A 16720-nucleotide genomic window follows, 5' to 3' on the forward strand; every position below is an offset into this window, starting at 1 on the left:
CAACACCTTCATCACACATGTGGCCACTTGTTTGTACCATTTTCAGGTGATTTGTAATCTGTTCTAGAAAAACTATGTGTTTTTGATATTTGTGGAGTTAGGTGGTCCGCGAGTGGTCCTTGGTATGAAAAAGTTTGAGAAACACTGATATAGTCTATGATGCCGATGTAAACCAGATGTAATGTTTAGTATGTATGCTATCTTATTTTACGATGTTACTTTTCTAAAGGGGACTTAACGAAAACAACCTAAACACAAAGTACAGATGTGACTAATGGAAATGTCATTAGTTTTGAAGGTATTTGATCAAACAAAAACAAAAGTATTGGACAAAACATAACTTTGAACTGAAGGTGGTGTCAGAGAAAAAGTCAGGGGATCACGGAAGAAAGAAAAATACATTGCCTAGGGACCTTGGATATCTGTACCAATCTGTAGCAATCCATCAATAGTTTAAATATTTAGGCTAGACCAAAGTTCTGCAGAGACAGATATGCACCCACATTGCTGTCCTTAGGTCCCTCCCACAAAAGGATAAGAGCAATCTCACTGGTGGCAGACATTTGAAATCTCGGTAGGGTAAAGTAAACACTATCATCCCTGAGGGGTAATTTGAAGCTCAGCCAGCAGCAGTGATACAATTATCACACAAAACACACAGATTAAGATACTAAGATTGTATTTGAGGTATACTACTAACCGTATACCAATGTTACACTGTCATGTTATTTGCATGTTATTGTAAGGGTATTGTAGTTTGTGGTTTAAAAAAGAAAACATTAATACTCCTGGAGAGTTCTTTTATTTTTTTAAAGCAAAAGATAACATTTAGCCCTCCCTCACTAGCCTAATATCTTTCATACAGTCGCTATATTTATGATATCATTTAAATGAGATCTTAATCAGGATGACATTCAGCCTGAAGAAAAACAGTGTATTAACAACCACGCTGTTCACACCCCGCAAACATCTGACCGTGTGTCTCTCTGAGAGACTGGAGGTGTGATCAGGTGGTGTGAAAAGCGTCTGCATTATAATGTTCCCCCACACCTGGAGTCTCCTCTGGTGTTTATTCTGACGTGAGACCTCATTCAGACTGGACCTAACGGCATGGTAATTGGTGTTAGATTAGATTAGGTTATCCCAGCAGCTAAGTGATAAGCTAGCAGCAAACATAACACAGAAAGGATCAGATAACAAACTGACAATCGAGACGGTGAAAAGATTTTAACGGTGATAGACATTAAATCATGTCTCGGCCAAATGATCCATCCATGGAGGGAAACACTAACCTGCCTCGGGTGTTTATCTCCTCTCAAAACCTCCCTCCCATAATCCTCCTCTCTCGACCCATATTTCCTCTTTTCCCTCTCCTAATGCATCACACTCCTCTCTCTATTATTAATGTGATGATTAGCGGCTGAGAAGGGGTGAGATCATGGTTAATAAGAAGAATAAATAACTGGGGAAATGTAATTTGAGTTTAATGAAAAGTCTGGCTTCGGTAGTGCCAAAGACTGATGAGCGGAGATGGCAGGTGAAAAGTGTGTGTGTGTGTGTGTGTGCCCGGGGCAACAGCATAGAGATGAGTATGACCTCATGCTTTGCACACACACTCACACGCTATCTCACTCCTTTTCTTTCTTACGGAAAAAATCATTTCCCCAAGTTATTGCAGCAATATACCGGATGACATTTACGCTGACATCTGACCTCCCCAGCACTCATATCACTGGTGCCCTGGGGGAGCATGTGTGTTTGATTTGGGCTCATCTAAACGCTTCATGTGAGGTGGGAAGGGGTTAATTCCTGGTACTGCCAAGAGGGAAGAAACACCTGCAGGAAAGTGTAGGTCTCCCCAGCTCCTCCTCCTCCTCCTCCTCCTCCTTGATAACATACACAGGTGTCAACAGAGCCGTGTTTCCTCGGTTACACACAGGGACATGTAAGCACCTGCCCAGAGGCTGCATGAACCTAAATATACCCTCACTGTTGAAACAGGACACAAAGTACATCTCTGCTAATGTCCTCTCATTAACACCAGATATGATTAAAAGCCTCTAATAGCCCAGTTTAATGTGCAGAGATTCAGTCAGACTTTGTAAAATGGTCCTTTGAGGATTCTTTTTTTAACCCTCATGGCAAGAGTTGTAAAACATTTTATATCAACATTAACGGCCTCTCTTTAAAGTCTCTCTGAAACATTTTGGACCAAATTATTTTCCTTCAAATAAGTCTCTGCCGCTTTTATTAAAAATATAAAAAGACACTGAAACATTTAAGATATTATAGACGTAATGTCGTCGGCTAGGAAAAAGTGAGTCCTCCAGATTTGGTTCAGTTACAAATGAACTTTCCAGCTCTGCTTCACTAAACCAAACATAAGGGAGAAGAGCTGTCATTCATCCTATCAACACTAGGTGGTGACAAGCGCCTGGTTTGGAGTGGTTGAGCAGACGGTCATTATGTGTTCCCCTCATCATGCTTCCAAGGGGTTTTTAAATCTTTAAAACTACTTTAAACAATCAGAAACATAACCCCTAAATCCCTTTTCCTTTTTTCTGTCCCGTCAGGTTTTCTGGGCCTGGCTTGAAGAGGTCGCACCCCGGCTCTGAGTCCCGAAGCAACAAACCCCCTGAGCCAATCATCAGCCAGATCATAGACAAACTCAAACACATCAACCAGGTGAGCTGTGTCCTGGTGTCTCTTCTACACAGTTTTTGTCTTTAACTGTCTCTATTTTATGGTACGTTTTCACACTTAAGTGAGTTTCTTTGTGCCCTCTTCCCTGAGTGGGGTGTAGGGTCATTAGTTCTACGATTGATTTCCACGCTGTACGAAAGTGAAAATGTGAAAAGAAGATGCTTTCATGCAACCTTTCTCTCTTATATTCCAAAAAACTCCACTGAGAATCTGTACCCTTCTACAACACCTGGTTCTTTTAACCCCCCCCCTAAACATTTTGGGGATTTGAAATGTCTGAATAGAAGTTATTTTGTGTCCCATCTGCACTGCTTTACAAAATGATTCCACAAAAATCCTACCAACTTGGCAACCGGACAAGGACAAGTCTTCTGAAGGTGATGGGGGTTGTTTTGACGGACAGAGTAACACAGTAAGCCCCAGCTGTCATCAAGGCCAAAGCCCCCTTTTTGTCCTGTTGCCATGGAAACCACCTTTTGGAGTGGGCTGGCGGAGCTGCTGGGATGCAGGCTTCACTCAGACTCTGTAGGTAGATGTATCAGCCCACAGATCTGTCTGTACTTCCTGCTTCTTCGCGGTTGCACTTGTAGCTGTCAACACGTCAGATGCTGACCCCCTTCTACCCCCCCCCCCCCCCCCCCCAACACAGGCAATCTTTCCAACTGTATAGCGCGGGTGCGTTTGTGTCTGCATGTATGTGTTTGAGCTTCTGAGTGCTGCGGGCCTGTCACAGCGGATTACAATCCCTCTCTCCTGTTTAAACAACCTGGGAGATCCAAGGACCAACGGGGGACTTTCATGCGCTCCCCATCTGACAGCCAGAGACCCTCACGAAAAATACAGAGGGTTGTGTTTTGGGACGCTGTCATTTTCCCAATTACTTACGCTGTATTACCTCATGCACACATGTGAGAGGCGAGACTTGAACACGAGTGTGGTTTTTTCTCATTCCCCACACAATTCATACTGTGAGATGTCTGTAGCTTTCTCGTGGATGCATGCTTAAGATCTTGAACCTTGAGGTTGATACCGGGAAATGTCCTGAACAAGGGCTGCATTATATTACTGTCGTTGCATAGGTCTTAGCATCCTTTTGTTTAGGTCAATCATACCAATTGTGTCTTCATTTCTTCATGACATCACTGACATCACTTATTAGAGCCACATTGCTAAAATGAAGTTCCTCAAGGCAAGAAGCGGTCAGATAATCCGACATGTTATAAACACGCATGCCAGATTGTTTTCAAACCATATATTTCCTCCCAACAACAGTAATAATTGACTGCTGATGTTTGTTTTGTGTTACCAATTAATTTAGCTAGCCTGTCCATTTTCCATAAATCAATATAATTGTGTGCGTGTCCTTTGCCCTCCTGGCTCTAACCTTCCCATGCCTCAGCCGTTCACTTGTGGAGTATAATGGTTTGAATACCAATAGGCATGTTGGCCAAAAACTACGCAAACAAAACCCAATGTGTGTGTTTATGTGTTATACACCGGAATCACACGCTAATCTTAAAAACACAGGACATGTACAAATACGCACTCTAATGAAATAAGCCTTTCAAAACTTCCTGCTCTGACAGGGACACACATTTGTACCCGTGTGATTCCGAGCAGAGCCTCGGCACTGCAGACTGTTTACCGTGGGGATCAGGTTCCTGATGGGCTTTTGATGAGATTCTGCAGTTTGGGGAAATGACCGGGCTTATTGTGTTACAGATATTCAGACTATCCCTTAGAAACATGCACCCTCTCTGGGCATGTGTGTGTTCAGATGCTCTCAGTAAGCCAACACTCGCCTCTCATTGGCTCCCAGGTCCCACTGATGATGTGGTGTGTACATGTGGACATTCATGTGGGTTTGATTCTGTTTACATGATATTTATGCAGATGGACTATTCACATGGGAGCTTTTAATCCCGTATCTGATGACCGTACAACGGGGTCAAGCACATTTCTGCTTAAACTCCAACTTCTCGTCTTTTAGACCTCCACATCAATAGGCTGGATCAACATCTGACTGCACTTGTTGCATATTTATTTTTGCAGTAAAACAGTTTTTGGACTCGCAGGCATTTGTGCAAAATTCCGATTACACAAATATTTGTACTTAAATCATCACTATGCGAGGGATACACAAAATAACAGGAACGCCTTGCGACATGATGCAATATAATACAATAGTCTTGCAATAAAAACTCCCCTTGTCAAGGTCGCAATATTATGAATGTTCTCTTGTGCCTGAGAAAGCTCACTCAACTCTGTGCTCACTTTTGAGGTTTTTTATTTAGGGTGTTTATGTATCAATTTACATTGTATTGTAAGCTTTTCCTGTTATGTTTCCATCATTTGGATATTGAAATGTTCAAACATGGAAACAACGTGTTGTTCCCTGCTAAAGTAAGCATGACACACCAGTGTACAGACAGTGAGGCTAGACTTGGTCACAGCGGTGAGCTAAATGCTAAATGCTAACATTCTGATGTAAAGCAAATTATAATGTATGGTTTTAGTGTAAGCATGCAAACATTTTATAATATTACTAAACTCAAAGTACAGCTGATGGTCATGAACAAAAGAATGCTGGCGTATAACTTTAAATGTTGAGCTATTGATACAAATGTTAATAGAAGTAATTAGAATGTATTCACAAGAAGACCATGAATGCACGTAATCTGTATTTCTTTACAACATTCAGAGTCGTTCCAAATAGATGGTATTGAGAGATTTGACTAGATCAGTAAATATTTGAACCGGCTGGTGACGCTAGAGGCTCCCATATTTGACACTTAATAAGTCTAATGTGAAAGAATATCACACAATACATGTTTTTATTCAATGAAAAAGATATTAAATGTTATTTGACCAAGTTGTACACGTACTTAACTTAACATGTTTCCACACAGATTACCAATCGAACAAGGCAACTGACATCAATTTGCCGGAAGAAAAAGACTGAACTTAAGCATCAAACAAATAATACAAATAAGTATAAATGTATAGAGAAAAAGATATAGAAATCAATTGAGAAGGATAAGTTAAGAAATAAGATAAGTGTGTTACTATTAGTGGGCACATAATCCAAATAAAACACAGATTTGAATATTGATAAAAAAACTAAAATGTAATTTGTTATAAAAGATCGGGTGAACTATGAACACTTTAAAATAAAACATTTTATATAATACTTATTGAAGTATAAAGCCTTTTTAACCAAAATACATATTTGATATCAGGATCATTTAAATGAATTCATCTGAAACTCATAGCCTCCAGCAGAGTGGCACAGAAAGATCCCTGCCCTTGAATCCATCTTGGAATTAGCAAGTCTTTCATTTATCCTCAGGCAACCACGAATCTCTTCCCCACAGTTCATAGCAATCCATCTAACCCTGGTTAAGGAATCAGATGGGTCAAACCTAAAGACCTAAAGATGCACCACGATATAGAATGACACAAAACACATCTGCCAGCATGAATGCATGATGTCAGAGTCAGGCGACTTTATAATCCTGCTCTGTTGTAACAACCTCTGAAGGCACCGGAGAAAGTGATGTTTAGTTAAAAGCACTTTTACAAGGTCCCGCCTCCCCGCCAGTGGAAAGACCACCAGCTCTGGATGTTGCTGTTCTAAAAGCAAATGCACTAATTAACCGTCTCATACGAGTGACTCACAGATGATTACTTTCATCCGCCCTGTTTTATAAGCGGAGTGTAAGAGCACAACAATGAGATTGTGTGTGTGTGTGTGTGTGTGTGTGTGTGTGTGTGTGTGTGTGTGTGTGTGTGTGTGTGTGTGTGTGTGTGTGTGTGTGTGTGTGTGTGTGTGTGTGTGTGTGTGTGTGTGTGTGTGTGTGTGTGTGTGTGTGTGTGTGTGTGTGTGTGTGTGTGTGTGTGTGTGTGTGTGTGTGTGTGTGTGTGTGTGTGTGTGTGTGTGTGTGTGTTCCCTTAACGTGCAGTATGTCAGTCTCGTGATGTCGTCCGAGTGCTTGCGCTCCGAGGACAGTATGTTCAGCCGCAGACTGAAGAATGTGTGCATTATTGACCTCTTGTATATTCAGCTCCACATTCAGGACGTGGCTCACTCACATTCTGTTCTTCACAAGTCCTCTACGACTCTTTTATCCTGCGCACGTTTTCCATTTGAGTGAGCTCTTGGCTCAAGCAGAATCAATGGTTCTTCCAGCTTGTTCTGACCCACTTTTCTAGCCGCGGATCGGTCTCAGCCCAGAGACTATGTCATAAAATATAGGGGCCACGTTCCCTAACAGTGAGGGGAACATGGGACCCCTCCAAAGAGTCCACTTCCTTCCAACTTTAATCCCCCCGATGTTTCATTCCTGCACTCCTAAGTGCTCCGTGACGATGGCCCTGTGAAATGCAAGTATGCAGCGGAAATGTGTCATTTCTCACGTTGTCAGTGTTGATCGGAGAATCTGCAGAAACAGACAGTCTGGCGTGGAGAACCCGTGCCTTTGTGCCTCTGTGAGGTTAAACTAAACACTGAAAAGAAAAAAAGATGCCGGAGCAGGTCCTCTGAGCTTTATAAAACAACGCTTTCTCACGCCTATAGCAGCTGATGTCATAGCTGGAACATGGCCAAGTTTAAAGTGAACTGTAAATGGATGAAGAGAAATGACTTTCCCCGTCGGTTATTGCTCCTCGACTTGGAATCTTTAAACAGCGCTGGACTGCGAGGAGCCGGGGACTGTGACTGCTTACACTGTGTAGCACATTCCTGTGTGAGGACCTGCCTGCGCCCTGTGCCCTGTATAATGCTAAGCAGAGATCCTCAGTGCCTAGTTACATCAAATACACATCATTGTTACTTAGATATCTAATTAAGTTGCTCTTACTAGTCAAAATATTGGTGATTACATCCTGCTTTTCTAATCAAATCAATCTTAATTCAAGTTATATGAAATAATTTTAAGAGAAAGCCTGAAACGTCTCCTTTGGACTACTTTGTTTACTTCCGGAACATGGTGAAATCACTACGTAACTCTTGCCTTTCTATTGGCTATCGCTCCACCACATCGTACGTGATAGGCTAAGATGTAGCACATCTAATACGGCCCCTTTAAGTGCCGTTGCTTGAGTTTATGCTTTATGGACTTTATTGCTTTTTGGCCAAGTTCATAATGATTTTAAGAAAAGTACCTAAATGTACAGGGTGCCTTGTAACCTATTACATTTTAAAAGTGACATTGCCGTTAAAGCTTTACGAGCTTTTATCAGCTGTGACGTAAAGTCTACGATGTTTCTGTGATGGCAGCTCTCACGCTTTTCTTAATCTTTTCTTAATCTCTTTAAATGTACGTTCTGTAAAGATCTGGCCGAGGGAGTTCATTTCTCAGAGACGCATGTGGAGGCGGCGCTCCCAAATTAGAACATATTATTTTGATGATGTGTTCTTGTTCTGAGGAGATGAGTTTGTTTTTCTGAACATCTGTTTAACTTCCCAGAGTATCAGGTTCCTCCTCCTCCTCCGAACGACTAATCTCACAGGAGACGGTTGAGCTAGTGGCAAAATAGAGCAATTATGTGATTGCTCTTTGATTACAGAGCGTTTCCCACTCGTTTGTCAGGTGAGTCTGTCGTCTGGAGGGTCAGACCTCCTGGGATTACTCCGACAGCCTGTTCTTGGCTACATGACACTCTTTGGAGAGATACATTTGGAAAGCCACGCAAATGAAGACATTTTTGTTGAAGATTTGTATTAATCCCTCCCGGCAAAACACAATTATGCCAAAGCATTTATGTGTGCGCCTCTTTCCCATTCTCTTTAGCCTTTCCTTCCATCGGGCTTTATCTCTCCCCGTTCCTCTGCCGTTCTTTCCATCTCCCCAGCTGTGCTGAGTTGTGTGTGACAGACTCCAGCCCTGTCGCCCTCCCCCCCTCCCCCTCCTCTCCTAAACCCCCGAGGTCCCCCTCTCCTCTCCCTCCAGCTTCCCAGTCTAATTGAAGCCAGAACCTGGGAAAATCCTGCAGGTAGGACAGGAATCCAGGGTGGAAAATAAACCAGATCCCGAGCGCCACAAATTCCATCACGCAGTCTCACTTCCTCCGAGGCAGCAGAGCCTGGGCAGCGTGTGCTCGACACCTCGTGTATGCCTGTACAGAACACACTCTTTAATATATAACTCACACACACACTTAGGCTGGGACAGTTTTTACTGTGCAGCCGTTAATCTTGTACACACGGAGTTAGGAATATGACTGGAGCAGATACATTTCCAGCTCATATGCAGTGGTGACACATACAAGTGGCTATGACACAGAACACTTCAAATAGGCTTTGAAATGTTTGATTACACGCTGCGTCGAGCGTGTTGTAATTACAGCAGATATGAAATGTTAGCCTCACCATGATGGTGGCCTTGTTTCCCACACGGTGTGCTTACTATAAGCCTAATAGACACCGTGGGTGTCAGACCAGGCCTGCTGTTTTGTAAACGTAGACTCGCTAACCTGGCCATTATGTGTGCTCCAGTCAAAGCGTCTGACTTCTGTTTGATGTTACTTACTGAGGGTTTTTGAAGCGTTCTTTAATATATCCCCTCAGGGCCTTCGTCCTCTCGCCTTCCTAGTTTTTATGTGCGTGCAGTATGACTGCCCTGGAAGCAGAGGAGGAAGGAGAGCTGTTATGCCGCTATATTTGTGTGCGGGGATAAGCCATGAGGGTTCTTTAAATGAAGTGTGACACCTGGTGTAAACCTCGGAGGGGCTGCGGGGCGTTTGAGTGCGTCTCCCTGTCAGAGCCCCACACACGCATGTTCTCCTCTCGCTTTCCGGAGACTTCTGACTTCACGGTAAGTTTAGCATTTGGGGAGTTATGGTTACTTAACTTTAGGAATCCATCTATCTGATATCCCCCCTTCTCCCTCTCCCACCCTGGCTTCTCCCCTGCTGGCTGGGAGGTCAGACGGAGCATGTGAGGGCCTTTCCCCTCCCAATTAGTCTGCCTCCTAATGAGGCCCAACCATCGCTTCTCCCACCGCCACCCATTCCTCCGTACCTCCACCTCTCCCTCCCTCCCTCCCTCCCTGTCCCCTTCTTCTCCCCCACCACCATCAGCCCTGAGACCTAAGCCGGGGTCGTTCTCCCCCCCCCCCACTCTGCCTCCTTCTTTGCTCCCACACCACTACCACCCCACTGGGTGTAATTATCACGCAGCCGGCTTATAAAAACCCTGGCTCGCTAACCAGGAACCACAACACACACACACACACACACACACACACACACACACACACACGCACACACACACACACACACACACACACACAGGTAAAAACAGTGTGTGAGCTTTTCATCCCGCCCATATGATATTCCTGTGCTGATGCTTCTTGTTTGGTGGAGCTGTCAGGGAGCTGAGACATGAACAGCTGAGTCTTCCTGCTGCGGTCTCTGATCTGATCCGCACATCCTGGACTTGTTGTCACTGGGCACAGTCACGTGTTCGGATCCCCCCCCCCCCCCCGAAAGAGGTCAGGGGTCCCACTTCCTGTTTCCTGTCTCTGCTAGGTCATCAGAGGGTCTCCCTGTGAGGGTCAGAGACCTCCTCTGTTCCTCCTCTGCCTTTTGTTTGAGGCAGCGGTGCTCTGGGGGGCACAGAGGAGTTGAGGCTCCTCTCTGGACCTGTCAAAGTGTTAGCGCTCGCTGACTTTATCATTCCCTTACATGCTCCCATCTTTTCATCTTTCTCGAAACTCATACCTTGACAGTATGGGGTGGTTCCTCTGATCCTGCATTGCTATTTTCCATCACTCTCTAGCCATTTGTCTCTGGGTTTCTTTAAGCTACATGCTATGCTAACCAGAATAGCTTCTTGTAGCTCCACAGCCCACTGAACCACTCCACCTTTTATTATATTAAACGTTTACCCAACCTCATGTCTGTTGGCTCCCGCTAGGTGTGATCATGGGACGCACTGCTAATGTCGAAAACTGTAGGGTTTCTTAGCAACACATGACTCTGGGAACCACGGCGATAACGTGTAAAGCAGACGAGCAGCAGACAAAAAGAGATTGTCTGAGAGGCGTAATCTGATTTAGCAACCAGTGGCCTGTGCAGGAACGGGATGTTTTAAACTATTAAACCCCATGCAGACAATCGGCACATTCACAGACATAAGTCAAGGTTTTCATTTGGTTAGCTTCAAATAAGATTGGAATTGTTGTCATACCAGATTTAAGCGGGACTTAACCCTGTGTGTGCAGGCCATGCCTTGAACTGAGGACGTCTGGAAAAACAAGGAATGGTTTATTCTTACAAAAGATGAACTGGCAAACATTTTGGTAATCTTCTATCTTCAGTATATGTCAAAGGTTTTAGAGTTTTTATTAGCTTTTCAAAGATGATCCACCAGAAGTCCTTGCCAACAAAGTAGAAACATTCATCCAGGTTTCGGTCCAAACTAGAGAGATCTGGAAATAGCCTTATAGGCTTAGTCAGTAAGGTGGAGTGGACACACGCCAGTTTAACACTCGACTGGAGAGCTCTTTCTTCCCTCGCTCTGTTTTCTGCTCCAACTGGAATTAACATCAGGAAATTAATCTTGTCTGCATTAACTGTCTGAGGCTGGGCTCCCGTTGCGTGACATACTCTGATAGAGGAAGAGAAATAAAGAGAGAGCATCGGTCTCCCTTTTTACTTTTCGCATTCAATCAAAGTTGAGTAATGACAGTGGGTGGGACTGTGTCATCCTGTCAGCGTGCTCCGGAGCTTTCCATGACTCACGGTGTGGAAACAGCCTCCTGTCATTCCTCCGTCTGTCCACCGTTCTCCCACGGTGTCCCTCATTCATTCTCCTGCGTCTCCTGTCCAAACAGCACGTCTGCCAACTTGATACATGCACAGCAGTTCAGTATACATGTGGGGATTAGGTGAAAGGAAAGTCCATTTCCTTCATTTATCACGAAAGAATCGTCTGTGTTGAAAAGGCATGTGTTGGATATGTCTAACACAGTGACCTGGGGAATAGCTCTTACACTGATTCAAAAATATACAGTCTGCTGTACAGTTCTTTTTGGCTTTAATGGAGCTTTCAGATAAATATCAGAACATTAAAGCCACAGGGTAAAATGCAGCAGTTCATGAAGTATATTTATAGTATGCATGATAAAAGACGACTTCCCTAACTTTAGAAGTGGATTCTCTGTTACCTTAAACAATTAAAGGATAACTTCAATTTATTACAGTTCAGGTCTTATTTTCTTAATTTTGTCCACATATTTTATTGAATCCTTAAAAGCCAAATGTGAAAACGTGCAATGAGAAACAGTCAAGAAATTACATAAAGGAAGCATGTAACTTCAAAGTCCTCTGAAGCATCTGCTCTGCTGAAGAGACAAAAAATGACTTTTTACTCCACAAAGATCGGATGCAACCTTACTATATTAATACATTAAACAAACTGAATAAAAGTATCTTCACATTGAGTTTTCTTGTTTTTCAACCGCTTGTTCAATTATGCAATCTCGGGGTGCCCTTTTCTTCTGCAATGGTATGATGGTTTTTAACCTCCTGCTTATCACAAAACAACTCTAAATAATACTCCTAATAACTGCATAAAGACTGTGTATTGAAACACGCATTGTTATCTTTTCATTTCTTGCCAATTTTCTTAAGACTCACATTAAACTTGTAGTACATTTTGAAATGGAACCTTGCAAGTAAAAGTTCTGATGACTTCCTGTGGGTTTGTCACTGAATATGAACCATATTACACCAACATTTTTTTTTTTTTTTTTTTTTTTTAACAAATCGTACGGTGTCCTTGGCTGTCATGAAAGACGCCTAAAAATAAAATGTATTATTATTATTAACATCATGCATATCACATTACACTTGGACCAGTTGTTCATATGTAAAATGTGTATAAAAAGACAGAATACTGTATGATTAAAATCCCAAAACGTCTTGTCAGTTTTCATCACCATCATACACAAAAAACGGTGTGATGATCATCTCCGAGCAATTGTAGAAACCATCAACGTTTGAGGGTGGCTTTCTCTATGAACATATTGCAAGAAGTGCTCTGTTTGGGATCCTACGCCTGTAGTCGTGTAGATTAGATTTGTAGACGAGATGTGTCGAGGCATTGATAGAAACATTCACAGCAGCAGATTCCGCCTGGGCCGAGTCATGGGCTTCTTGTCCAGACAAGTCCTGTGCTCGAGTGGAGGACATAACACAGGGCCTGATCCCAATCACACACACTGACAAGAAGACCCTTTTCTCTTCCGTCTTCATTACTCACCCTCTCCCTCTTCCCAACACCACTCATTCACTTCAGCAGTTATGACGTTAATACTACATTATTTGTCTTTGTCCTTTTTCCATGTGATTTTTAGGTCAAACTTAAACCAGGATCTTGGTTCCAGCTCCTCTTAAAGACCACAGCTGGTGGTCAAGGAGCGCAGGTTGATTTCTATCGGCGCGGGTCAACCAGTGGCCGGGCCCGGGTGCAGCTGCTGTGTGGAACAGTGACCCTGTGTGGAGTTCATGTCATGTGTGGGAGGCAGTGACAGACTTGCGGTTTCTGTGTCTCTGTCTGGGCTGGCCTGCATTGAGCAATTGGCCACATGTTTGGGCTTTGTATGCAGCTTTTCAGCCTGTGTTTCCTTAGTGTGACTTGCGCTTTTGTGTTCAAGGGATGTGAACTCTGTGTCCTGCGGGATGCCTATTGCCGTCCTGATTACATGTTCTTTATATCTGAAGTGACTGGACCCGATGCATCTCTGGAAAACAGAACAGAACGGAAGAGAGAATGGAAGAGCAAGAGCGCCCGATTTCCTCTCCTAATGCAAAACATACTGCACATTTCTCCCCAAAAATGTGTCTTTTATTTGTTTCCTCCCTGCTTCCTTTTGCTTGGCTTTAGTTTTTTTTTAATTGCAAAAGATTCCAGCCCGAAGCAACTTGAGGTTTCTCCCTCTTGTGGTAAATCTGGAGGCTCTTGCCGGATCACGCTGCGGCTCAGCCATGCCAAAAGCGCAGCATCACTTTCGACACAAACATACATCCCACCCTTCCCCGCCACCGCAGCCGTGGCAGAGGCAGTCAGTCGGTGGGCAGAAGCCACAGCGCTGTGCCACAGAGGCTCGGAGGGAGGCCCTGCCCGCCCCCCCCCCCCCCCCCCCATGTGAAGCAGGGCACGGCTTGCTGCTATGGCTCATTGAGACCACGACTATGATTACACAGCCAAGTTCTTCCCCAAAAACGTTTTTTTGTGTTATTTTTCATCTGCTGATCATCTGCTGTTATTTATAGCTTGAGCGTTCTTGATCCTACTTCCTTCCCATGTGCGCCTGGAACTGGATTTTGTATCCAAAATGTAAAACTCTCAGATCCTGTTGGGTTTATTGGATCTAGCCCTGGCAGTGTTGATCTGTTGGTCGGTCATTGCATTTAGCTTCAGACTGAAATATCTCGGCAGCTATCACATGGATTGCCATGACATTTGGTGCAGCCATTTGTGTTTCCCTCAGAATACATTAGAGACACTTTGGCTATCCAGAGACCTTTGTAGCTCCATCATCAGGTCATCATTTGAATTCGTCCAATGATTTCCATCATAACCAAATATCTCAAATCAAACCACTTTTACCACTTGTTGTGTTTGCTAAAATGCTAACTTAAGATGCTAATCACTGTAAAACATTAAACCTACTAAACACAAGCATGTTAGCATTGGCATTGTGAGCATGTTAGCATGCTGATTTCAGCCTCACAGAGATGCTAGTGTTTTCCAACATCAGTATACAGTGAGTCAGAGGACAGCATGCCTGTTTATGTGTTGAAGGGAGTCGCTGTGTGTGCTGGTAGGTGGTGACTTACACATGGCAGTGTTCACACACCGAGCTCCAAACAGGGGCGCGACAGTTGCTCTGTGCTTTCCCCCTTACTCCTCGTACCTTTTTTTAGCTTTTGTTCTAAAATACCCTGAACCACATCTTTCTGTCCCTGCTTTACAAGTGTTTGTGTGCCCTTTTAATTGGTTTGCAAGGCGCCCCTCCCCTTTCCAAAGTCCAACTGAGTTGCCAGGATACAGACCACCAGAAGGAATTTCAAGACCTCAGTAAATCTATGCAAACATGGTTCTTTCTGTAACAAAACAGCCGAGTACATTAAACCACCATTCATCCCGTGGAGGGTTTGTACATGGGACGTGTTTTAATGCGACACCTGAGGCCTCCGCTCTGTCAACTGGTGGCGCTTTGCTCTGCGGCCTCAAACAGAAGTCAGAATGTTCCTACGGATCAACCGTCCTGTCTGAGTCTTACTGTTTGTCGATCTCTCGTTCCAAGTGACCTGGCTTTTAGAAAATGTTGCGGTCATCGTGCGTGTATGTTGAGAAATGAATGGAGGTTTGTTGCATGGCAGCCATGCTGGGAACAAGGTGATGTTTGTTTCCTCTCCAAACATTGGAGTTTATGTCACTTCCACCGGATCCACTGGTTTGTTTATGCGGGCGAGGGACACAGAGTTGTGTATCTGTTTGAAGTGACGTAATTCTGTGATTAACTTTGTTTCGTTTTCATACCTCCGCTCTCCGTCTCGCACAAACACACAGGCAGACGTTGCAGCTGACTTGAGACGAGGCCCATATGAAGTCAATGTTCTCCCGTAGCCAGCCAAAACAAGTAAAAACAACAAAACAAAAAATGCATGCTGACTTATGCAGATAGGAAGGAAATCAATAAAAAAACACCGGAGGAGGGAGGGCGCTTAGATGAAAGGAAGCTTGGAGGGCAGGCGGGTGGAATTTAGCACATCTGTTACCTTGGCAGGGCTCTCAATCATGTGCGATGTTGTGGAGCCTGGAAGATGGTCAGAGAGCGGCCATGTAGGTTGTCTCCGAGCTGGCTCACGTGTTTCTCACCCGTTGATACAAGACAGGATCCTTTTTTTCTGGTATGCAACAAGAAGTATGCGAAAGTTGTGTTTCAAGTTCCCTTTTCTTCAGAGTTTTAGTAATTGGGCTAATAACGTTTTTCTTCTTCCACTCCTTTTACATTTGGTCAAAAGGAATTCAGAGATATTGCTTTACAGCTCTTGGACATTTCTTTATTATCTATGAGTTGATTAGTTTACCGCAGTTCTCAATAAACACGTCTGGTTTGTTTTGCACAAACAAATTATGAGCTTCTGTAATCCGCGTGGGAAACATATCTGAGTTGAACAACATCTGCTTTTACAGCCCCGAGGCCAAAGGGGAATAAGATTTAGTTGCTAATAATTTCAGATTTGTTTGTTTAAGAGCTTGACTTGCATGTTGTTTTAGCCCTCTTTATGTGGGTTGATTTACATTTTTAAGATTTTTAAATCTTGTTCTATATTGGCCAGGTCTTACTTGAAAAAGATGTTTCTAATGTAACCCAGTCAAGAGAATAAAATACATTGGAATATTACAAAAATGTACATATTTTTTACATCATAACACATTCACAAGACCGGGAAAACATTAACGAGGCCCTATTGTGCTTTTTGGGGGCTTTTCCCTTCCCTGTAGTGTTGTATGTGCATGTGTTTCTCCCCCCCCCCACCTTGCCTGAAAAGCCTTCATTGGACACCTCCGTTCACTTCTGTAACATAGTGACATCACTATGTTACACTCACGCTTGTATTAGCTAGTGCTCCAACACACGTGTACATGATAGGCTAAGGGGCGGGACATCTCTACGTGTTTGACCAATCACAACAGAACCGACCAGCTGACCAATCACAACAGAACCGACCAGCTAACCAATCAGAGCAGACTGGGCTCTGGTTTCAGACAGAGGGTGAAAAGAGGTGCCGCAGCACAGGCCGTATGAGAAAAATAAAGAGCTTTTTGAACATTAGAGCATGTAAACATGTCATAGTAGAGACATGAAATACAAATATGAACCTGAAAATGAGCAGAAAGTGCCGCTTTAAGTAAATGTGGGAAGATTAGAACAAACATTTTTGGATTATTTCTCTAGAAATCAGAAATAAAAATTATTCTGCAGCATTTTTGAACATC

At 43.5% G+C, this 16720-nt stretch overlaps 1 protein-coding gene across 1 annotated transcript in view; it reads left to right on the plus strand.

Moving 5' to 3' along the window:
• gpc3 (glypican 3) overlaps positions 1-16720 on the plus strand; it is a 152524-nt gene that overhangs the window by 116758 nt on the left and 19046 nt on the right. The window contains exon 6 of the mRNA XM_034092355.2: positions 2574-2685. Within this exon, the coding sequence (XP_033948246.1) occupies positions 2574-2685 (112 nt within the window). The remainder of the gene's footprint in view (positions 1-2573; positions 2686-16720) is intronic.

This window comes from Pseudochaenichthys georgianus, chromosome 10 (genome assembly GCF_902827115.2).
Source record: "Pseudochaenichthys georgianus chromosome 10, fPseGeo1.2, whole genome shotgun sequence".
NCBI lineage: Eukaryota > Metazoa > Chordata > Actinopteri > Perciformes > Channichthyidae > Pseudochaenichthys > Pseudochaenichthys georgianus.